Below are 26,189 nucleotides of genomic sequence, written 5' to 3'. Positions count from 1 at the left end.
AGCTGCCCTTTCTCATGGCCCAATATTCTGAGATTGAATCAGTCAAAAAGATGCTCTTCAAATACACTCATCATGATATCCCAGTACATGTCAAAGCCAACCTTAAATAGCTATTTGTATGTAATGCATTGATGATACAGACCCTTCAGAGAAGGGCAGGGTCAAGGCCTTGTGAAGCGATTTACAGTTTGTATTTTCTTGCTATGTGGAATTCAGACCATGAATTCTCCATAGTCTCTTAACACTTATTGTATGACAGAGATTTGGCTTCGGTTATTTGTTTCCCCATAGCAGTTACTCACAACAAATTGTTTGTTTGATCAGGAGCCAGAAATACTGTGTGTTTGATGCCATGTTAATGAATTATCTCCACTTTTTCGATGTGGTATAGTGGCGGGTTGCAGTGCAGGACGGCATTTCCTGTTAAGCAGCTGCAGAAGAGAACTATATAAATGGAAGTGTTTGTGCACGTTGTGTAACGCGGTTTTAAGAACTTGTTGATCCAAACTAATTTCATACCAACTTATTGTCTTATCTGGCCATCCATGTAGTGCTGTGAATTAAACCTCAACTATTTTGGTTCCAACCAAAGCAAGTAGGACAGCTGTCACGGACTGGAAATATGGTCTCAAATCTGTTGAAACAATGATTCTAGTTATTAATTTTATGATATGACAATTATTAGAATTATTATTTTATTATCAATTTTTTTAATTTTATATTGCCATAATAATTTTGCACCTACTTGTGTTTGGACTCCATATACAATTTCTATAGTTAGATGGGAAAAGGTGTTTTGTAGAAAAACATGTTTTTATTTAGTAAGAATACAGACTCACAGAACAAATGGGTATAACATTAACATGCTTCATACTGTTAATGTGGTGTTCCTGATGAATTATTCAAATGAATAAAGTAAAAGGAAGGAGAAAAACTATGATATTGTATATTCGTTGGTATCAAGAAAGTTTCAAACAACACAGAAACTAAAATTAATCTTGGTTGTAAGATTAATGTCAAAGTTAAAAAAATCTGCCCAAAACATCTGCTCTGTCTCCCTGCTTTTTTTCCCCCCGATACCTCCGCAGAAATGTGTATACAATGGGTGAATGAACAACCTCATAGATCCAAGACAGACAAGACGCCTATGAAGCTATGCAAACTAGCTTCTATAGCCAATGGAATCCATTTCGTCAAGAAAAACCAGCAACACAAAACATATCCGCCATAAACTTAAACGTAGACCTCTCTCATGGAGGATATTTAATCTCGTCAAACACAGGTGTAATTTATAACATTAATAATGGCTGCATTCCTCTCAGGTGAGCCAGTGCCAGGGCCCTGCTATTGTACATGCTGGTTTACTGGCACACCTATATGAAATGGAGCCATCGTTAATACTATTAGTTACACCTTTGCTTTCCCTGCTGTGAACAAGTCAAAATGTCCGCCGTGGGAAGGTTTTATTTCCCGGATTAAAGGCTGTATTTGGCTCACAATTCTGCTGGTTTTGATTGAACAATACCGAGTGCCTACAAATGGGTTAAATTCATCAGTCAGTTGGATTCCAGCTATACAAATGTGCTTGTTACACAACCAGGGCCACCCCCACCTCCAAAGAAAAACAACAAAACAAAACTATCAGAAAAAAAACTAGAACAGGCTTTCATTACCTAAATCCATGAATCGGCCAGTGTAACAGATGGAAAATTGATCATAAACAATGGAGCGTGGGCTTTCTAGTGTGAGAGTGTCTGGCTCACTGTGTCTGATTCATCCTCCCTTCTCTCCAACCGATTTCTGCCCCCTCCGCATTTATTTCTATTCATCTCCCAAGTGTTTCTGTTTCTAAATCGGTTCTCCTCCTCCCACACAACGCAGCACGGTGTGAGCGGACTGAAAGGTTTCAAGCACCATTCAGATACATTCGCCAATACCAAGCGTCCACCTACATTCGCCTCACACTGATGCCATTTTTAGACCCTGAGCCATTCATGCATTTTTGTTTTTGCTCACGACTTTATGGATGCCATGCCACTGCGGTCAAAACATGTGGACAATTGTGTAATATATTTTGTTATTTTTATCTGTTTGCTTCTTCCTTATTCTAATTCTCTCTATTCTAATTATCTCTTGTTGCAGGACACTGTTGTTGTGTTGATTATTTGGATTGTCTGATGACGTTGCTATTGAGAAGTGGTGTTTTGTGTGTATTCACGTGCCCTCTCCCACTTTTTCTCTTCCCCTCCCTCGGCCCCTTGTTCTCTCGTCCTCTCCCTCTCTCAGGTGATGGAGACGAAGAACATGCTTTACTTAGTCACGGAGTATGCCAAGAATGGGGAGATCTTCGGTGAGTGATCTTTTCAAGTCCGAGATCAATCGGATCTCAGTGTCTTTATAAAACAACATTTTCCCTTCCAGATCAGTCCCAGTATCAAAAATAAATCGGCACTGTAGCGGTAGTAATGTTTTTTTTTTTTACAAACAAGGAAGTTGTGCTTAAACTTATCCTGTCCTTTTAATCACAGCCACAGGTCACGTGATTTGATGGAAATCTGAGAACAATGTCCTGATGTCCTGATGTAGCCCCTCTTCGAGTCACTGCCGTGGTCACTGACATTGTTTTGCTTGTCATATGAAATGACATCACTGACAGCATATGAAGGCTGCAGAGTGGCCACCTCAAAAAGAACTTACATTCAGTGGCACAGACTTGCTGGTCACGGTTTATCACAGATATGTCAAGACACATTTTCTAAATACTGGCCAACAACGTCATTCCTCCATCCCCACTGACTATTACTGTTACATGTATCTTAGTTTTAATACTGTCCAACTTCTGAAACAGCCATAATTTAAGCCCCTATTTCACAAGCGTATACGTCATGTACTTGGGCAGTTATAAGTCTAGTTTACTTTACTTGTATTTGTACTTTACAAACAGCGTTAAAACAGACAACAGAAGCAAAACATGTGACAGGCGAGATCAAGAAAGTGTAGGCTTATACAGTGGACGTTTCCCTAAATCAAATATATAATGCACCAATCAGTTGATTATAATCATGTAAAGAAAGACGACGTCATGTTTAATTAAACACCATGCTTAAAATGTAATTGTTGGAATAATATGTTCACAAACTATAGGTCAGGATCTAGGATGGCACTCATCTGCACCACAAAAACAGTCAGGCTTTGCTACTTAAAACGACTAATGGTTATTTTCATCGATTTGATATGTCTCATATTTTCTCGATTTAAGGAATTATTGATTACGCTGCAGTGAAAAATAACCATCACAATTTGCTTTTTTTCTCCAACAAAAAATCCAAAGATAATCAGTTTACCTCAGAGCAGGGCCGGCGGTAGCCAGGGGCCAGGGTGGGCCGTGCCCACCCAAATGTGGGCTGTGCCCACCCAATCAAAAAATATATATTTTTTTTTTTTTTTTTTTTAGGTGGAAGTCCAGACCCACTATCGGACGGACCTGTTCATTCGCTGTCCAAGAAAATGTCAAATAAAATTCAGACAATTAATTAATACTAAAGAATATACCATTACCATGCATTGCTTCTAATTGTATTATTGGGTGGGCAGGACAGCCTGCCTCCAAGTTACGCACCCGCTTATAGTGGTCACTGGTCAGCAGAGCCGGCCCGAGGCATAAGCGAAATGAGGGTTGCTTAGGGTCCCGACTGCCAGGGGGCCCCCCCAAATTTATTTTTTTATTTCGTTTTTTTTTTTAGTTTGTGTTTGATATCAACATCATATTATGTAAATGTAAATTATCATACAATAAAAGGAATACAATGTTTTGGTAGATAGTTAATAGCTTAATAATTGAATCAGTTCATCTGGGAGGTAATCCGAGGTTAACTGATCACGTCACGTTCAAGTCCATGGCATGCACAGTTAGTATTGAGTTTATTTAAAAATATTTGAAAATGGGGCTGCCCTCAGTTGCCCATGCACTGTGTATAGTCTATAGCCTATTTCAGCCTCGTCTGTGGAAAAAAAGATAACTGGACAACAGAGTTCTTCTGCTTCGTTCCTCTCACTGCATTTAAATTAATTCATTATATTACAGAAAAATATGTCCCGTAAAAGAAAAAGAGCACCAAGCCCATCCCAGAGGACCCTGCATAATATTTTTATATTATTTCAAATTTATATTTCTATGAAAAATCCATGTGTCTTTCTTCAATAGCTTCTAATTCATCCGACCCAGTGACTCCAAATTATTTGTTCACACAAAATTCCTCAGATTTAGCCTCTTAATTTTCCTCTCAAAGTGCACCAGATTCATGCATTTCACTTTAAAAAGGTAAAAAAAAATCTCCCGGACCCCCCTAGCAGAGTTGTGACCTCGGCTGGCTACTATTTTCACCCAGCTGGACATTGGAGCCAATAGTGGAAATACTATATATCTATGTGTATAGTATATAGCTCTGGACTACCACCATCCAGGTTGCCCAGTCCCAAAGCTTTCTCTTCAATCAGCTCAGGCTGCCTACAGTTAATACTGCGATAAAAAAAAAGATACATTATGTTGTATATAATGTATATTATATGTTATTCATAAACATTTGGGAGAAAAAAAACATGCAAGAATCAAATCTCCCACACAGCAACACTCAAAGTTTATTTGCATATTGTGTTCTACACAATTCACAGTAAATGTGCCAAAAATCAGACGCAGAGATCTTACAAGGGCAAAAAATTTCGGCTCGCGCGCTCTGCACGCGCTCGCATCTTCGGTCTCTCTGCCCAGTGTGCCCACCCAAAATTTCTACAGGCCCACCCAAGTCTGACTGTCTAGAACCGGGCCTGCCTCAGAGGAAAAAGAGAAGTTGCAAATCTTAACATTTTGAGAAGCTTTAAATTAGGGAATGTTGGACTTTTCTTTCTTCTTTCAGAAGAGGATGACTCCACAAAATAATGGCATGTCAACTAGGGGTGCAACGGATCACAAAACTCACGGTTCAGATCGTGTCACGGTTTTTGAGTCACGGATCGGATCATTATTGGATCAGCAACAACAAAAAAGGCAAAGATAACAAGACAAATGTGACTTTGCTTTCAATTACCTTTGTAATTTTATTTTAAAAATCCACTGTGAATAAGAAAAATAGCCTGTGTCCACAAAGGCTTTTTTAGATAAAATCTTAAAATATTTAAAAACAAAATAAAGTGCAAAATTTGTGAATAATCCTGCTTTCTTTAATCATGGAAAGTAGTAACTGAGTGTGCAGTGGAGAGAGAAAGATAGATAGGCAGGCAGATAGACGGAGGATGAGACAGCTTTATTTTATCATTTTGCTTTTTGACTTGGAGTGATCGTCACTGACTTTAGACTGACTCTGCTGTCTGCTCCATGAGGCTCGAGCCAATTTGGGCAGGCCCGAATTATTCGAATATTCGAATACTCGATAGTATTTGGAGCTTCGTTTTTTTTTTTTTCTTTTTTTTTTTTCAACAATTTTTTTTGCAAGAAGCTTGCAATATAATGTCATCAAATAATTTTATATTTGGATATAAAAGTTAGTAATATTGTAGTAGTAGTAGTAGTAGTATTGCTCATTTAGGAGGATATTACATCACTAAGTGTCATAGCGCATCCATTACTTCACCTCCGAGTGCGTAAATCTTCAACAAAATATGCAGATACTGTCAAAATCGGTTCCAGGGAGTATATAGGGATTATTAACGTTTTTTTTTTAAAAAATGTTATGTTGTTTTTGATGGTGAACGAATATTCGCTCGGAAAAACCAACAAATATTCAAAGCCTGAAAAATGGCATTCGGGCCAACCCTAGAGCCAATCAGCTGTTTGACGCTGAAATTAAACGAAAGTGAAACTGAAAATAGTTCCTGCCTGGACAGACTTAAGTTGGAGCGGCCAAATATAAATGAATAGATATTGATGCTCCACACAATTAATTTGTTGTGTGATTCAGTAGTCTACAGTAGCCCACATTCACCACTTACTGTTCCGTATTAGGCCTACACATGCGGCGATAACGTGTACACACAGCCCACTTTTTAAAAACAATTCACCCTATCCGCGGTTCACGTGCGTGCCGAACAGTAAGTGTTGGTCTGTACGGACAACAGATCAACCGTGATCCGTTGCACCACTAATTTCAACCTTATGCTCTACTCTAGATTTTCAAACATTTAGAGACCAAGTGACCAACAGACAGTCTGAATGTGGAAGGAGCAATATTTTTCTTTTATAAATTTTTACATTATATGTGGCACTCTGCTTTAGAGAGAAAGCACACATAACTACTCTTGTGCTGGAAAGGACATACAAGTCAGAACATAGCAAGAATAGGACATGAAGATAAGAAGTTATCTCCGTCTGCTGCTGCACCGCATGCGCTTTATCGCCACCAGACACAGACACACGCACTAAACTTGTACAATGTGTACACACTGTGATCTAAATCCAGTACATTGAATATTGAAAAGAAGAATAATTTGAAAGGGTTAGTTGCAGCATTATATAAATGGTACTTTTTCCTCAAAAGCAAAACAATAGAAGAAATCTTGGACGCATACTAGCTCTGGACATACAGACATGAACTTAACTTATCTTCCATTCAGATATTTTAAGAATTTATTACAGCAGTAAAGACCTGTCTGACAGACAACCAGGGAATCTTGATCCACATTATTGGCCTCACGCATTTGGCCGTCTGAGAATGTTTGCATATAGCCTAATTCCAGACATGGTAGGATGGCAGAGGATTACTTCAGTTATCGTCCACAGTGGTGTGTGTGTGTGTGTGTGTGTGTGTGTGTGTGTGTGTGTGTGTGTGTGTGTGTGTGTGTGTGTGTGTGTGTGTGTGTGTGTGTGTGTGTGTGTGTGTGTGTGTGTGTGTGTGTGTGTGTGTGTGTGTGTGTGTGTGTGTGTGTGTGTGTGTGTGTGTGTGTGTGTGTGTGTGTGTGTGTGTGTGTGTGTGTGTGTGTGTGTGTGTGTGTGTGTGTGTGTGTGTGTGTGTGTGTGTGTGTGTGTGTGTGTGTGTGTGTGTGTGTGTGTGTGTGTGTGCGTTATACTGAGGCCAGTGTTCCACTTGTGATGTTGACTCAGCAACTGCTGCTCCTGTGACCTAGCGAGAGCAGGGCAGAAGACACAAGACAACTGAATGGAAAAAAAGAATGTGTTTGATAATGTGAAGGAAGTCCAGAGAGATAAACTTAAAGGATCACCTGTATCCGTTCATATGTTATAGCAGCTAAATGTGATTGAACCAAGCAGCAGCTTCAGTTAGCCTAGTCAAGCCACATTATTATAGGATTGTTGCAACCCCCTCAGTGTACAGTAGACTGTTTAAGGAATACTGAACTGACATTGTGGGAAATATGCTTATTTGCCTTCATGCAGAGAAAAAGTTAAAACGGATACAACTTTATGTCCAGGCAAAAGGTAGGTTAGTTTAGCTTACCATAAGTACTTGAACCTGGGGGAAATGGCTAGCATAACTCGATACTCAGCTAAGCTTTAGTTTTCTCATCTAACCGTCCGCAAAAACATCTGAGGTAGTTTCTGAAAATGTCGAAACTGTTCCTTTACATAACCAACTGTGATCCATGATCCAATTACAGGTCAACCTCATTTTCCATAATCCATAGATTTTCTCATTTACCATCTCAGGGTATTATAAAACCGTTGTCCCCATTCCTCAGACCCCCCTGCCCTGATTGCACAATGTAATTTAGTTATGTAAGACAGTTATGTGTCATCATCAGCTGCTGCAGTAGCAGCTTTGACTCAGCCTGGCAGACACTGGCCGGTAGCTGAAGCACTAGACTAGTATTACAGTATTCAATCTCAATAAATTGAGCATAATTTTAAATTTTTCCAAATACATTTTTCTGGAGGTGGATCAAGTCTTGATGAACTCGGAGAAAACGGATAAGCTGCCAGGCCAGATCACCAACCCCATAGCTCCACTATGGCCCTCCAGAGAGAGAGTTGCCTCTGCTGTTCTGACATGAAGAATTTCTCAGGTCGCATCATGGCCTTAGGTTACAAACAGTGGAAGATGCAAAAGTTGTTGTGGATGCTTGGCAGCCCACACTCCTCTTACAGGCAATCAGCGAGACAATGGATGAGCCTCTGATTCTCTCTTCTGTGTGTGTGTGTGTGTGTGTGTGTGTGTGTGTGTGCGTGCGTGTGTGCGCGCCCATAAAGACAAAGAAGCGGAGAGTGATGGAGAGTTCATTCTCGCAAAGGGGCCCGGGTGGGCACAGCAGAGGCATCCATGCCAGCTTGACGGTGGGCCTTTGTGTCTGTCTGTCAGTCAGTCTGCTACACCACAGTCTGCCTCAAAACTGCACGATGGATCAAACCAGGAAATTGGGTCAGCTGCAAATAAAGCAGCGTTTTTGCAGTGAGCAGGATGGGGAGAGGAGGCAGAAGAGAATAGAGGCAAGAGCAGGGGACATCCATTTGAATTTGGAAGGTGCTGGGGAAATGTAGGGCATGCATATTTAAGAAAGCACTGCTGGAGAGAGAGAGAGAGAGACGGGGGAGTGTAATAACTGGCAGTCGGTAGACTTAATCGTGCAGATATCTTGTATGACTGATGGAGAGCAAATGAGACAGGGAGACTGTTGACTTCAAAGACATGCTCGGGCAGTTTTTTGAGACACATTCTTATATACTCAGGCTGTCATTTTCGATTTCACCGTAATGCATCCATCCGTACTACTGTATTTACTGGGTCAGTTTTCCTGTACATTTGTCAGCTCCTAGGGTGTGACAGGTTTAACTTTGATGACCAGAAGATGACTTACTGAAAAGACAAATTGCTGCTCAAGTGGGAACGGTTGTTTGGTACCGAATAACTTGCAAGAATTGGATGTATTCATTCTACAAAAGAAAGTGGAACCCCCAATCGATTGACTCATTGTGCCCTGAATTTAGCATTTCATCTTAAATTGCTAAAATGGTTTTGCAAATCTCAAATTAAATACAATATTAAAACCTGAAATCTGTAGGTTTCAAAATGTGTTTAAAAAAATACACACCCTATGTTTAGGCAAATTTAAATAACGTGTCTATCCAACATATACTAAGCTACTGAGCTAAGCTTTGACACAGCCTCCCAGTTGTCGTCCTTTTTATCAAAATGGGCTTTTTACCTTGCCATTCCTTATTTTGTGTCAACACCGTCTGACACCAAAAACAGAAATGAATTTTCCCTTAATTTATGCTAGACCCATGATATGTATAGTGATCACAAATATTCACCAAGACTGACAGAGGCCACAAAAAATATTTTCAAAATGTATATGAATATAATTTTGTTATATCGATTTTCCTCTGTTCTTCAGTTGAACTGTGTAATAGAATTTTTACTTTTAAATGAACAGCAATCAAGATGTGTTTCAAATTTCAAAACACATTTTCATGTTAGGTGAATGGTTAGATTTTCACATATGACCAACCATTCCTCAACAACTATGAAATGTCATTATGCAATATTATCAAAATAATATAAATCTGACGTAGTTGACAAGTATATCTTATGGATTTGTCATATCTGACGGTGTTGACAAAAACCCAGATGTAGTCATGTTAAGCATCAATAATCAATAACAGTGATTTTATAACAGCATATTATTGGTTGAGCGTTAATTCAAGATTCACATAATAGTCTTTCAATCAGACTTGCTCTAACAGACTCACACCATATTTCACACAATAATATTTTCCCTATCACGCCTCATTTTGTATATCATCCTGTTCTTTTTAAGAATCATCCATGACAAAAGAAGATTGTGAGAGTTTCCATAAATACATTATTAGAAAAACTAAACCCTATTTCTATATTAAATATAATTATAATAACTTGAAAACTTTATTAAACTTGAGAACTTGAATGTCAACTCCGTCATTGGCCTGTCACCACCGTCAAACAGGAAATCTGACGGAGTTGACCTCTGACGGTGTTGACATATTTAACGTTTCTTAACAAAACAAATGGAGTTTGCCAGTTGGTTTTTCTGTTTGATAGGTGCTAGTATGAACTGCTTCAGGAAAATAAAATGATCGAAAAATTTCAAATAACTTCTTCAGAAATTGTAAGTCGGTGTTGTCATGTCATGGTTGTGACGCAGGACTTTCTCACGTCGTCAGAAATGTCATATATTTGACATAATAATGATAAAATTTAATTTAAGGGGATAATTGTGCAGTTAATATTGGAAGACGGCCTTTTGTCCAGCTTCTCAAGAATCACTGCTATACCAAAATACCTATACCGTTTGTGAGGTCCTCATCTGCTGCTGTTAAGTCAAACTAATGGTACTGATTAGGACAAAAGGTGTATTTACTAACCATATCTGACTAAATTAAATGTATCTTTCTGTTCAGGGTTTTGGTGATGCTTGATATTCACAAAAGCTGTTTATAGTTGAGTGACAGGCAGCACTTTAGGTGGCAGAGTTCAAGGATCATCCTGCTGAAGGAAACATTTCCAGAAGGCACATGATGTGATAGAGATTGTTTGTTCGGTCAACATAGTATATTCATCTTGGTGGTATATTTATGATGCCATCTGATGCATGTAAACAAAAAATGTATTTCATTTTAATTGTACTTTTATTTTCCATTTGGTTCTATGTTCATAGAAAGATGTAAACAATGGATAATAGCCATATCTTTTTTTCTCTCCCAGAAAACAAAATAACAAATTGGATCGATAACATCCAATGTCTAGAACAGTGAATTTAACATCATCTGCTATTGGCATAATACTATATGGTACATTTTAGCTGATGTATTCTTATTATATATGTAAATCTGTGCATGTCCCAGACAACAATACATTTTCTCTGAGGAAAACTCCACAGGATTTCCAAACTCTCAGTGCACTCATGCCTGGCGAAGCCCGGAATTTAAAAGGGATAAAAGCGGTGAATGTGATCGCCCATGATTGTCGCACAACACAATCTGTTGCAGTAATGTGGCAATAAGCACAAAGGCGGGTGATAAGAAAATCTAATCCCTTTCTCAAAATTCTGCTCAACCAAGCCCTGTCTAGAGGCATGTTAACTCATGAATTTGAATGGAGAGTTATAAGTGGGGGGAACATGAAAGTGATGAGTGATTTCTACATCTTTTTTTCGTTTGAATACTCCCTTAATACTAGTTAAATCCTATGTAAGAAAAGTTAACTCACAACCAGTGGTTGCAGCTGATCTTTGGCAGGGTTATAGTTTGGATAAAAGGGCATTTCTCGGCTCCAGTCCAATTCAACCCCTGAGGGTGCCAGTATTAAATCAGCACCAGCATCTTTCAACAACCACATAGACGTGACTTTAATGTGGCTGCTGTGTTTAAGTGGTTTGGGTATCAGTTACTGATGTGGAAACAGAGTGTGTGTTTGCCCCTTGTCCTCTGCACGCAGGCATGCACACACACACTCAGACACACTCGCACTCTCCCCATGCCTGTCCCACGGTGTTATCTGAAGTCCAACCAGTGTTTTAGCCAGCGAGCCTGTCTGTACCCATGATGTTTGTCCCCTCCAAAACCTGAGCACCTGTTAAGAGACTTAGCTCCTCACCCGGCTCTAAGCAGAAGAGAAACACAGTGGTTGCTGAGCTGTTCCCTAATACCCTTATGATTCATACGGTTCACTTTCCCAGAATGCAACTCTGTATGCCTCACTGCTGAGGTCCTTGCCCTTGCCAACATTGTATCATTGGATTACTCATCCTTCCACTGGGGTGGGGGGGGGGGGTGTTTGTGTGTGTGTGTACTACTGTAGAACAAGCAGAAGCAACACTATTCTACTGTTCACGCAGAATATGATTAGTTCTGTTAAGCATTTGGTTTGTTGTGCATAAATAGTTGTCGCTCCTCAAAAGTGACTTGCCGTTTTCTTAGTCTTTTTATAATCATATATTTCTATATGATGAACACATGTTTGGGTTATGAGTTGGTGAGAAACAAAACAGGCTAAATGGATTGTTGACTTTTACAAATTTTTATGGGCATTTTCTGACATTTTATAGACCAAACAATTAATTGAGAAAATATTTAGCAGTTAAATTGATCATGAAAATGATCGGTGCAGTTGCAGCTCTAGATTTATTACTCAAAACTCCATGATGTTGCCTTAAGCCTTAAAGGTGCTGTAAGCAGAATGGTTCTTTTAGCTAACTTCCTGTCAGTTACTGCAGTTAGCAGTCCCCTCGCTCGTCCCTACGTCACCACATTAATGCACTGCGGTCTTCAAGCAGCGAGTTATCTAGCATCATCTCAGATCCATAAGTGTGATCAAACATGATAAAAACCATCAAAACAGACATAGGGAAGGATTTTTACCTGCTCCGCCATTGTAGGCGCATAAACATTCAACCATGTGTCGCTCTGCCATGCACCGGCAGTGAGACCATGAGTGAGACGGGTTTCGGTTTGTAGCGTTCTCTATTGTGATTGGATATTAATTTCAGGATCCCCCGAAAAGTTTATTTGCCGATTACATGCAGAGCAGCTGACTGAGAGATCTGCTTTATGAAACGCGCACATTATGTAAGTGATCACTGTATGAATATAGAGCGATTTAACACTTATATTAACATAAATAAACCGCTTACTTCACCTTTAAAGCTCCCATATTGTGCAAATGCACTTTTCCAATGTTTTTGAACATAATTATGGGTCTACGGTGTGCCTACAGACTGCCAAAGTATAAAAAAAAGAAAGCCAATATACTCCAGTCAGAATTCTCCCCGTTTCTGACGTCAAAAACTGGAAAGCCAGAAGCTTCCACTGTGCAGTCCACCCCCCTATTTCTTATTGGTCCACGGCCCCGAGATCCTCTCAAAAAACATTCCTTCACCCCTATGTTGTTTGCTTGTTGCTAAGCGACAAGATGCCTGTAGTACGGCAAAACATGATGAATGTTGCATAATCCACTAATTTATCTTAACCACAGCAGCCTCGTTTTTAATAACACAACGGATAGGAAGCTACTTGTGCTTTTTTTCAAACAGTGAAACTGAAATAAATGTTTTTATTGGTATTTTTGCCTGACTGGTGTATAGCTATTAGCTTTGGGACAAGCATTCAGCTTTTGCTCATAAAAACATATTTCTATTCCCCACACCAGTCTGGAAATGCCTCGTTTTTAACAGGACAAAGGATTGGAAGTTATACTGAAGAAGTCTGACCTTGAAGATAATTTTTTCACTGATTTTAGTGGTATTGTTAGCAGCTAGCTCCCGAGCTAGCTTCGCAGTAGCCACCATCTTTTGCAGCATTTTTATTGTGAACATGCCATTTCCATTAGCGTGTGGCTGTCAGTGCATCTGTATGAACATAGTCTTTCATGTAGACAAGGATAGGTCATGTCAAACTGTTCAAAGTGGGTTACTAGCACTAAACTTGGTTCTTCTCATAGGTAGGCTAAACCTAACTGTGCTAACAGGCTATATGTCATCATTGTTTACAAACAGACAGAGGGCGAGGCGTATCTGGCTTCGCTTCCGGACAGTGGGCGGGGGGAGCTCAAAGATTGTATATTTACGAGGGGAGCTGCAGCTCTTTTTAAAAAATAGGCCATTGTGAGATTAGCTGAACATAGTACAATAAATTATCTGAAAGTTTTTTTCAGCAAACAATTGAAGAAAAACATATTAGGGACCACTAAGACCATATAATATGGTGTATAATGGAACCGAAAAGTGTATAATATGGGAGCTTTAAGGAGTGTGTGCTATAACCAAAGCGCTGGGCGGTCAGAAACCCCTCACCTTTCCAATGTCATAATGGAGAGGACTGTGTTTAAGAATGAAGTATTTTCCAAAGTTTTTCAGAAAATGATGATAGAATCAGGCACATCCACCACACGATTGGCCATGTATGCTGTCTTAAGCGCTGACTGTTTTTCTTTCCTCACAACACAAATCCAGTCACTTTTTTGGTGCACATACACCATGTGACAAATTATTATGCAAATATGATTGAAGTGTCATAAACATTTAATTTTTTGTTTTTCAATAAAACGTATGTATGATATTGTGTCTCAGGGCACCTTGGATCATTGAAATCAATCTCATACACCTGTGATAATTAGTTTGCCAAGTGATCCAAATCAAAGGAAATCTACTTAAGAAGGACGTTCCACATTATAAAGCAGGCCACATGTTTCAAGCACTATGGGAAAGAAAAAGGATCTCTCTGCTGCCGAAAAGCGTCAAATAGTGCAATATCTTGGACAAGGTATGAAAACAATAGATATTTCAAAGAAACTGAAGCGTGATCATCGTACTGTGAAGAGATTTGTGGCTGATTCAGAGCACAGACGGGTTCGTGCAGATAAAGGCACAATGAGGAAGATTTCGGCCAGACAAATTCATCGGATAAAGAGAGCAGCTGCTAAAATGCCATTCAGAGCAGCAGACTGGTATTTGAAGCCGCTGGGGCCTCTGGAGTCCCGCAAACCTCAAGGTGTAGGATCCTCCAGAGGTTTGCAGCTGTGCATAAACCTATTATTCGGCCACCCCTAAACAATGCTCACAAGCAGAAACGGTTGCAGTGGGCTCAGAAATACATGAAGACTAATTTTCTAAAAGTCTTGTTTACTGATGAGTGCCGTGCAACCCTGGATGGTCCAGATGGATGGAGTAGTGGATGGTTGGTGAATGGCCACCATGTCCCAACAAGGCTGCAACGTCAGCAAGGAGGTGGTGGAGTCATGTTTTGGGCCGGAATCATGGGGAGAGAGCTGGTAGGCCCCTTTAGGGTCCCTGATGGTGTGAAAATGACCTCTGCAAAGTATGTTGAGTTTCTGACTGACCACTTTCTTCCGTGGTACAAAAAGAAGAACCGTGCCTTCCGTAGTAAAATCATCTTCATGCATGACAATGCACCATCTCATGCAGCAAAGAATACCTCTGTGTCATTGGCTGCTATGGGCATAAAAGGAGAGAACCTCATGGTGTGGCCCCCATCTTCCCCTGACCTTAACCCTATTGAGAACCTTTGGAGCATCCTCAAGCAAAAGATCTATGAGGTTGGGAGGCAGTTCACATCAAAACAGCAGCTATGGGAGGCTATTCTGACATTCTGCAAAGACATTCAAGCAGAAACTCTCCAAAAACTCACAAGTTCAACGGATGTAAGAATTGTGAAGGTGATATCAAATAAGGGGTCCTATGTTAACATGTAACTTGGCCTGTAAATATGTTTTTGATTGAAATAGTTTTTGATTTCAATAAATATGACCTCCACATTCTGCAAATTCAACAAATGGACATTTTTAGTTCTTCACAACCTATAAATTGTTTTGAAACTCTGTTGTGCATAATAATTTGGAACAGCATTTGCATTTTGAGTTTTTTATTTTTGAAAAAAATACTGTTATCATTGGGAGGTTTGTTCAATAAAATGTGAATCATACTTTAACGGTTGATGACTTAAATTATACTGACTGTCATTTGCATCGACTATTTAGGAAAATCTGAGAAAAATATAATTTGCATAATCATTTGGAATGAACTGTAGTGCAGCTTCAGGAATTCTTTGGAGGAAAGTTGTCCAAAATTGGGTACCGTTGTCACAGTTTTCAAACGATTGTCGAGTCTCGCTCCTACTTGTGATGGAATTCCTTAGACCAGTGGTTCTCAACCGGTGGGGCGCGCCCCCCCGGGGGGGCGCGGACACTCTACCGGGGGGGCGCGAGGGGGATGAAAAAAAATAAATAAATAATCTTAATTTTTTTTTTTTTTTTTTTTGTAATTTCAATTTTTTTCCTGATATGTAGCCTAGTTCAGAGATGATATGTATTTTTTTTCTTTCTTAACTTTTTTTGATAGGTAGTTGCCAAGTTCATCACACAAACACTCCAATCCACTGATATGAGATCAGTTTACAATTAAGTACTGAATTAATGGTAGGACTGTGGCCACTAGAACTGGTCTCTGGTCAGCAAAGGTCTTGAAAACAGCATAAGTGCGCTTGTGACATGCGTGCCACCCATGCATGTGTATGGGCACGTGTCCCAGCAGATTTCTGAAATCTGAATAAAAAAATGTAAGTTTGTAGTTATCAAGTGTAACATGTTCTTAGGGCAGAATTTCATAAATAAAGGTTTATTTTTTTAGCAAGATATTTGGTCAAAAGCTAGTGGTCATCCGTCCCTCTGTCCAGTTGTTAGGCATCTGGCTGCTAGCAAGTTATGTTGTCTTGCTAATTTTACTATTCATCTGAACTGAAATAAATATTGACTTTTTCCTTTATTATCTTCGCCAGAATGCACCAGAATGCTTAGATTACATGTTAAAAACACAAAAAAATCTTCTGGGGGGGATGCCCCCAGACCCCCCTTCAGGGGTTTAGTTTTCTGACAAACATTACAATGGATACTAACATGATTTGGGCATTTGGGATTATAAATCATCTTTGAATTGGTTGTACAGCATATCACATGCTATTCATTCAGGGGTGCGATGGCCACCCCACTCTAGCTCTGTGGCCCACCTTGGCCACCCCCTGTCAAAATTTCCTGGAATCGCCACTGAGACACACACAACTCCGCGTTCAGGCTGCACAGCACATTAATCGCAGGTAGCATTTTGAGCTAAATCTGGCCACTTTCCAAATCCAAGACTCAATAGTTGAAACATTCTCTGAACTGGGTTGTCAGACAGCAGTGTTTCCCATTGATCATAGACTTTGTTTTGTGAAGCTTTTTCATAACCGGTATACCTATTGTAGAATTTATTCTGTGTATGTTCTATTTAGGCTACTATTTTCTTCTCTTCTAAGGAGATTTTAAAAAAAACATTTCCTCAGTGTCTCATTGATACAATCTCATAATTAGCTATTAAAGTGCACCAGAATTTAACGTTAAAATATAAGAAATTTCCGGACCCCAACCCTAAACCCAATGTTCAACTCAAAGGTGCGCCACTGGCCTAGCCCTTGTGATAATAACAATAATAGATTATCTATCTATCTATCTATCTATCTATCTATCTATCTATCTATCTATCTATCTATCTATCTATCTATCTATCTATCTATCTATCTATCTATCTATCTATCTATCTGTGTAGGGTGGTGTGTGTGTGTGTGTGTGTGGGGGGGGGGGGGTTGTCAGGGTCAGTGGGGGGGCCCAACTGCAATGACCCAGCTTTGGGGGGGCCCAGCTTGCAGAAGGTTGAGAACCCCTGCCTTAGACCTTCAAGTGCAACAGCTACAGTACAAACATTTTGATTGTGGTTGGACCGGATTGGGTTGTGCTAATTTCAAACTGGATTGTTCAACTTTTGCTGTTTGAGCATTCGACAAGTGCTTCTGTTGAAGGTAACTGATGCCTTAAGAGGCAAATCAAGGAAGGAGAAGGTTTGATCTGAGAACAGTTATTACTAGGGGCCTGTTCTCGTCACAGGTGCATACTTGGACCTCCATGACACATTCCCCTCCCCACTGTGTTTTTTGATTAGCAGCATTGCATGAAAGCTGCCTTTGTCACTGAAGGGCCTCCTCTATGGAATTTGCCATCCACTTTCTAATCAGATTTTCTGACTTTGTCAGATGTTAGCTATCTATCGACCATGCTGTCGATAACATAATACCATCATATCCCTGACGCTTAATAGTGCAATGTATGTCTTTCAGTGATTTTTATCGTACAGTTTTTGCTCCAACACACAGCTGGCCCCTTAGTCGACCCTGAGCTGAAACAATAAAGAGTTGGTAAGACAAGGTGTTTACAACGCGATGGATGTCGTTGGCCCGAGGGCATATGTTTCTCTACTTTAAATAGTTATATTTTAGTTGATTGCACATTGCTTTTTATGTTAATTGGCTGTGAAATTGGTTTAGTGTTACTTCTCTGTGCATCTTGACAAAGGAATAGTTTTGAAAATTCTGTCAGGGATTTTATCTTAACAGGAATGTTTTCACACCAGGGACATTGCAGCAGTATTATAAAATATTAAAAGGCGTTTCTAACAAATGCAAAGAAAAATGCAAAAAAAAAAATAATTAATAATAGCACAGCGAAATGCTCTTATCTGAGATTGACCTAGGATAGTGTAATTATGTTTACTCGTCATTAAGTTCTGTTGGCTTGGTATGTTGTGGTTGTTGTGCATTGTTGTCAGGTTCGGTCGGTGGTCTGTCTCCATGCCAGCTGGAAAGAATGCCAGTGTGTCCCATCTTGTTTGACACAGAGTGTGAATTGAAGAGTTTGTGAGCTTTCTGGACAGGGAGGTGTGAAGAGGAACCCTGCCGACAGCATCAAACGCCACACTTTCCAAAGTTCACAGGCCTGTGAAAAAAAACACGCATCCTGTAAAATAGTCTGTCAGGTTGACTTTGTAAAAAAATAAATTAGCGGATGCTGAGCGTGAAAGGTCAGAAAAACAGCGAGGGCGATGTAAGAACAGACAATGAGAAAAATGTCAGTGATCTTGATGCTAGTAGAAATAAGACAATAAAATGTACGCCTTTGGCCCCCTCCGGAGAGAGCATAGACTTATGTTTCATGTGGTTAGTAAACAAGCACAAACTCAGTAGGTCAGATAAATCAAACAAATCACATTTGTTAGGTACTTATTGGGCAAGAACTCGGGTTCATATTTACATTGGGATCTTGATTTCTCCCAAGTATCAAGTGTGCTTGCAAGTTGCACGTCGTCCGTGTGTGCACTGTAATCATACACTGCATCATTATTACACCTCCCATAAACCCCCAACTCCCACTCTGTTCCAACTTGTACTGCTGTGGGCATTATGTAGCAGAAGACCAGTTCTCAGAAATGTCAACTTTCCTCGACTAGCTATGACAACATAGTGCATTCTTCACTGTCAACCATGGCCTACTCACAAATGTGCGTGTGCGAGCACACAGGAATAATGACATCGGACATCTTTTACTGAGTCAATTTGTAAAGCAGGTTGTAATGCAGATCAGCCCTTAAACCACCTTTGGCACCAGCCCGGCACTTCATCAAAAGTAAATTACACCTTCAACAAAACCGCAAACACTAAGTGGAATGAAAAATATGCACAAATGCCTTTTTTTTTACCGTACAAAACAATACTTTGTTTGAAAGGCTTGTAGAGTCATTTTACATTAGTTGATGTAAAATCTTATCTGCATATAATTCTAACATGACACATCCCCTCCCTCCACTGTTTCTGTCTCGCTCTCTCTGGCTGCAGACTACCTGGCGAAGCATGGCCGCCTCAGCGAGATCGAGGCCAGGAGGAAGTTCTGGCAGATCTTGTCGGCAGTGGAGTATTGTCACAATCGCAACATCGTCCACCGAGACCTGAAGGCTGAGAATCTGCTGTTGGACGGCAACATGAACATCAAGATTGCAGGTGCAGTAACAACGTAGTGCAGGAAGATCCACACACTCATGTATGGATGAGAAATATGCATGGAATCATTTAGTTTCAATCCATTGCCTGCCATGATCTCAGTGCCGGCGTAGTCCAGAAATGTCTTAACTACCAGCCCGGGCCATTTGCACAGTGTTGAGAAGTGGTCTGAGGTTGCCTGCGAGATAGCTGTTGGCTGAGAGATGCCACGACAGACATCTTGAAAATCTCAGCAAGAATCCAAAAGGCTTGTGCCACCTTTTACCAGAACAGATCGGAGGAGATCAGAAATCCCTCCCTGGTGACCCCTAGCTTTAGTTTTGAGGAGGAAACATTTCAGATAGTGGACAAAAAGAGGAACAGACTGCAGAGGCAGCGATTCAAGACTTAAGCTGGAGGTCTTTTAGTACAAGCTTCAAAGTGTGATTAAGCAACTGGCATTTAGAGCCAGCTAGTGAGAATGTCACCCTACCGCTGTTTCCCAGAGTGAAGGAGGGGGAAGGAATATGGGTGATGGGATGGAAGGGTTTGCGTTTAATTAAAGAAGGAGAGGAGGCTGTAATAAAAATATGTACTGGCTACTTTTTGGGAATATTTGGGGGTGAGAAGATAAAGGAGGAACGATTAGGAGCAGTGCATAGCAGGGTGGCTGGGCTGCAGCTTTGACAGCACTGTGAAAGAGGCCCAGGTTTATCTAAGGCTTTATTCAGAGCTGATACTAAAGACCATCAAAGTCCAGCTGATCACACCAGGACGGCTAAAAATACAGGTGTTATAGGATAGTAGGCACACATGGGAACGTGGTCTCTTGTCCTCAAAGGACTTCATGTCATTGACTTATGATGGAAGAATAATATAGCAGTGATTGTACTTGTATGTATCCAACATATACTAAGCTAGTGAGCTAAGCTTTGACACAACCTCCCAGCTGTTGTCCTTTTTATCAAAATGGGCTTTTTAGCTTGCCATTCCTTATTTTTTTGTCAACACCGTCAGACACCAAAAACACAAATTAATGTTCCCTCAATTTAGGCTAGACCCATGAGATGTAATAGTGATCACAAATATTCACCAAGACTGACAGAGGCCACAAAAAATATTTGACATCTGACGGTGTTGACATATTTAACGCTTCTTAAACAGAACAAATGGAGTTTTTCTAGTAGCCATTTGGTTTTTCTGTTGATGATAGGTGCTAGTATGAACTACTTCAGGAAAATAAAATGATCTAAACATTTCAAATGACTTCTTCAGAAATTGTAAGTTGGTGTTGACGTATCATGGTTGTGACACAGGACTTTCAAGATTTGGAATGTAAAATATTCTAAAACTACAACACTTATCAAAGCCTGTTTGACTCTCTGCAGAGGTAGAATGTGACAAGAGGTCTTTCATAGTGACAGCTGCCCCTTATTTTGGCTGATTTTCTTACATTTTAATGGATTGTCTGACGGTGGTGACAAAAAGTGTCCCACCACTTAGAAACCTTATAAAACATGAATGTGGGGGGTGCCCTTAGCTCAGTTGGTAGGGCTTCCCCCTCCCGGGCCGAGCCCAGCAGCAGACCCGGGTTCGATTCCCGCCCGCGGTCGTTCTCTGCATGTCACTCCCCTCTCTGCCCCATTTCACCTCTGTCTCTTCACACCATCAATAAAAGCATGAAAAAATGCCCCAAAAATATCTTAAAAAACAAACATGAATGTGTTGTAGAAAAAAAGTTTTTATTTATGAGAGATTATTTAGTGTTGATGTTGATGAGAAAAGCTCTTTTTAATCATTAAAGTACATTTTTAATAGGTTTTATTGCATATGAATGATTGATCCTTTTTCTGTGGACACACTGTTTTGGAAGTCAGTAGACGATCACAAGTGTCATATATTTGACATAATAAGGAAACAATTATATTTAAGGGGATAATTGTGCTTCAGACATTCTATTCTTAATCCCTAATAACATCTACAATTTTAAATATGTTTACTTTTAAACATAACAGCAGTTAATATTGGAAGATGGTCTTTTGTCCCACTTCTCAAGAATCACTGATAGTTGTTTATTGATCTGGTAATGTTTCTACATGAGGGGAGGAGATTACAGATGAGCAGCACCCACAGTTAACCTTTATACAAGTTACAGCCAGTGTTCCGTGGCTTCTATTTGTTCTAACAGGTACATTTAGGCGAGGACAAAATAGACAAAACTATATAATAATTGATTTAGAGAACCTCGTGTTTCAGCTTCATCATTACTTGCATCAGCGTATCCACTGTTTTCTCAGAAGGGTCCAAGATGATAATCCTGGTCCATGTTATTGCCACAGCAGTCATTTCCAAAAACATATCTGACTCACAGCCAATTGAGCGCACAGCCGATTAGATTTGAAGCAGGAAAACAATGAACAGAACATTACCCGGTTTGTGATTAGAGAAAAAACGTCTCTGGAGAGGACATCGACAGCAAGGTACATTCTGTTCTTCTGTTACCCAGTATGTGCACTGACAGGTCTGGTGAACGGTAGCATACATGAAGTTTAGACGCTTAAAACGTGTCAGATTTGTACTGTACTTGTGTAAAGAAAGTTTCATCTTGCATTGCCTTGCACTGCATTATTAACACTGATGTCAGTTTTGATCTGCCATCCGTTCAACCATGATGAAAGAGAGGCGAATATTTATTTTTTACTTGTGTACATGCTGGGGGCCTTATCTGCATCTGGAACTGCAATCTCATGGTTATTTTCATTATTGATTAATTTGAGAACTCACCTCTAGAGATTTCCTGTAAACAAACAAAAGTTAAGTTTATATGTTACATGCCAAAATAATTTTTTTGTGTCTTTGAGATTCAGTAAATGTAATGAATTAATTTACTTCCACATAAAAATATTTGCTATGCTGATTTATTTTACATTCGGGTCTTCTAGCGTGCAGTCATATTCTTTCTGGCCTTTTCTGGCGCATAACTGTAGGGGAGAACGGGGTAATTTGTCACACGGGTTGGTTGTCACAATCGTTATATCTCGGAACCAGAAGGCGCTGTCTGTGAACTTTTGGTATGTAAATATCCAGAATTGGGATCAGAGGTCACCTACATAGTCTTCCTTGGAGTTAGACTGCTGAATTTGAGGTGAGACAACTGTTTGTGTTTTTCATGTCAAATTGAAAATATTTAGCGCCTCAGTATTTTTCTTCTAGGCTTTTACACAATGGGTTTATAACAAAACACTTGTTACCCATACAAAGTGTGAAGGGTAAACTATAGTTTAGATTGTGGTTAGCAAGGTAATTAGTTGTCAGATGGTTGTTGGCCTCGATGCTAGCAAGAAATTCAAGTTGGGGTTGGTCGTCACATTTTTTGGGGGGTTGGTTGTCACATGTTATCTCAAGGCTGCAGCCAGAAAAGGAACCCAATAACGAAAGAAATTGTCAAGATGTATCCTCACTGACACCCCAGAGAAGGAAAGAATAGAGCAGGAAAAGGCAGCTAGCATGCAAAAGAAAAAAGGGCAACAAAATCAAAACAACCCAGTGCATCCCAAACTAGACCAGCTGCCAAGGCTACAGTAAGTTATGTAGGCCTATTTTTCAACTTGACAATGCAATTAGACTTTCAAATGTTGTTCTACTTTCTTGCCTTTTTAAGATTATTCCCATTAAGATAACATTGTGACAAACAACCCCATAGTGTTTGACAACCGACCCCTTGATGGGGTTGGTTGTCACAATGTGTAAGGGTGTCTTTGATGATTAATTTCTTCTTTATTACAATAAGATAGAAAAAGTGAGGGGTACACATTTCAAGCCAACACCTTAAGCTTCAATTTAATGTAGGAATGACTATTGAAAGATGTTTAGGTGATAAGCAATTCTCACTAGAGTAAAAAGTGTGCCTACTTACCCCGTTCTCCCCTATATCTTGGTCATCTGTAGACTAGGGAAATAGCAAGACATAATTGGAAGGACTGTGTATTGCGGCATGTGCGAACGACAAACAAAATGGGTACCCACCCACTCCAAGAAAAACTGCTACTAGAGGTCAAAAACTTCACAGGTTACTTTCCAATGCAAACCTGGTGGGGCTGCAACTGGCAACAACAATGAGTTGATTGAACTACTCAAATATTAAGTTAATAAAATGGCAGAAAGAATGGTATCAAATGTCCTTCACAGTTTTCCAGAGCCAGAGGTGAGCTCTTCAGATTGCTATTTTTTTTGTCCCAACCTATAGGGCCAGATGTACCCACTAGAGAGCCCCTTTATTGAAATGCACCACAATATAAATTCAAACAAAAAAGGCCTTAAAATGTGAAATCAAAGTTAATTCCTTTATAAATAATGTTTCAAGACTCACCTTTTTCATCTTTCATTTGATCTTATTTTTAAATAGTATCATTATTATAAAATGTATTGTAAATTCTGATCCCGTCTGTCGATTTGTAGGAATGCAATTGAGTATTTTTCCTGCAGTCCAGCTTTTTAAAGGCCACCTCTGTGTCCAGCCTGTATGAAGCTTAACTAGGCAGTGGTCACTCAAAGAAAGGTCATACTGATGGTGACTGCAGAGGAGAGGGAACAGTGGCAGCGGGGGGTGCCCTTCATGTTTTCACTTCAAACGGCCCCTTTACGTTCAGGTTGACAGATTGGAGGGGGGGAAAAGTTTCTGGATCAGAGGAAGAGAGGAAGCAGCCTTTGTGACTTAGCAAAAAAAAGATACATGCCATCTTTTCGGTTGTGTTGAGTTTGGAAAACATGGTCTCGGTCACTTTCCAAAAACAAAATCTCATATGACAATCGTGGTCTCACAACACCAAACTGTATAGTTTACCTAATTATTATTTTGGATTTTCAACATTGACACCATCAAAGGAGTGATGTCATTGGGAGTGCACCAAACCCTACAGGTGTTTCCTGCTCAATTAAATGATGTAGAAACTACAAATAATCCAGTTCAATGAAACCTGCTGGAGAACAAACTGTTTCTAATTACTATACACATTGGATTCAGTAATATAATTGGAAACCACTGGGGTTGGAAGTTATATGATATACTATGAACCAATATATGCTTATCTGACAGCATATGGTTATTGTGGTCTATGTTGACAATTTTTTTTTCTTTCTATGATTTACAATATTTTGAAGCAAGGTATTAAATTTAATGAATTATCATTAATCAAACATTCAAATTTCGCATCGAAGTCCATTTTGACCTTGGTAGCAATCTTAAATCGAGAATTATTTTGTAGCTGTTACAAAAGCACCGTTTAAAACTGGCTTTAAATGGTTTTCTGACTTTTGATATTTATAATAAAAAAATATGATTTAAAAAAAAAAAAAAAAAAAAAAAAAAACATCGAAGTTAATTTTTTTACTGATTACTGTGGCTTGATGCTATCATTCTCTCTCACACACACACACACACACACACACACACACACACACACACACACACACACACACACACACACACACACACACACACGTATTAGCCATTAGCTGGAGATTATTCCAGTGTGACATGTTTGGGCTAATATTATACTAATACTGTTGTGCCCGAGACACACACACACGCTCCCCCCGCCCCGCCCTTCTCCGTTGAGCTTTGAGTGCTGTTAGTAGCCTGCAGCGTGCTGGAGCGTTTGACGTCAACCAGTCTGCTCAGTATTCAGCTCCATGAAATGGGTCACAGCTTCTGACGATAAACCCAACTGCACTGCCTCCGCTCTGCTGTGCCTGCATCTCACATCTCACCTTCACAGCGGCGCCATCAGACAGTAAACATACTTGTAATAAACCCCACTGTGGCTTTACCCTCCACTTTATTTCAGCCACACCTGCTGCTACTGCCTGCGCCGCTATGATAAAATGGATTGAATATGTGCTGCTAAAATTGTAAATTGCTACAGCTATGACAACCATGGGAGCAGTGTCAAACTTTGGCACGTAAAAAAAAATATATATTTTAATTGGAGTCTGTACTGAGTTAATCTCTCAAAGCTGGTGTCTTACATGTATGTCCATTTGAGAGTGGGCAATATTTAGGAGAGAGAGAGAGAAGATAGACAGTCATGAGGAATGTAAATTTAACAATTAGTCAATGTACAGAATGAGCTATTAATTTCAGTCATGTATCATGTTTTTGGCATTTTTCAACCATAAAATAGATTAATTGATGAATACAGTGGGTTCTGGCTTCTATTTTATTACTTGTAAAAGACCATTATGATGAAGAGCAGAGCACAAGAAAGGGAGCTTGGTTACACAGTCTGTATCTTTCTCTCACACGCACCGCTTAGTAGTGAATGTATCCACTAACAAGTTGTGCCTGCTTTTTTTGTCTTTGTTTGTCAACCGAAACCCCTTTTAGCCCCATTATGTAAGCCATATTTTTTTAGAGTTATTTGTTTTGTAATTCAATTTTTCTGTTTATGTAACTGTTTCAGTTGTGTAAGAAAAAAATGTTTAGTGAGTCTGAGTGTCTGCTCCCGTAGGGTCCCGCTGATACTGAAGTAACTAAGCATGAAATTACTTCCCTTATTTGTTAGCTGTCGATTAACTTTTTCTGATTAATAGTTGATTGTTTTGGCTATTTTTTTTGTTGTGTTGCAAAATGGTATGTAGCTGTCACGAGTTGAAAAGATTACATTTTCCATGGTAATAAATAAAATATATCAAAATAAATGAGAAGTTAAAACCATCAAAGGTAACACATTTTTGTTCTTGGTAAATTACTTTAAATGATGAACCAATTATCACTTTGATAATGGATTATTCTGTCAATGCACTAATGGTCTAATCATCGGCAGCAGAAGAAAGCGCTAGTAGCAAGTCCTGT

The 26,189-nt window shown here is 39.6% G+C and overlaps 1 protein-coding gene across 2 annotated transcripts in view; it reads left to right on the top strand.

The window, feature by feature from the left end:
- The window catches only part of sik2b (salt-inducible kinase 2b), a 54,853-nt gene that overhangs the window by 8,039 nt on the left and 20,625 nt on the right, over positions 1-26,189 (top strand). For both annotated transcript variants that reach the window (XM_080025031.1, XM_080025032.1), the window contains exons 3-4: positions 2,287-2,350; positions 19,196-19,357. In XM_080025031.1, the coding sequence (XP_079881157.1) occupies positions 2,287-2,350; positions 19,196-19,357 (226 nt within the window). The remainder of the gene's footprint in view (positions 1-2,286; positions 2,351-19,195; positions 19,358-26,189) is intronic.

Source organism: Ammodytes marinus, assembly GCF_949987685.1.
Source record: "Ammodytes marinus genome assembly, chromosome: 3".
NCBI classification, from domain to species: domain Eukaryota; kingdom Metazoa; phylum Chordata; class Actinopteri; order Uranoscopiformes; family Ammodytidae; genus Ammodytes; species Ammodytes marinus.
This window is presented reverse-complemented; position numbering and strand designations above follow the sequence as displayed.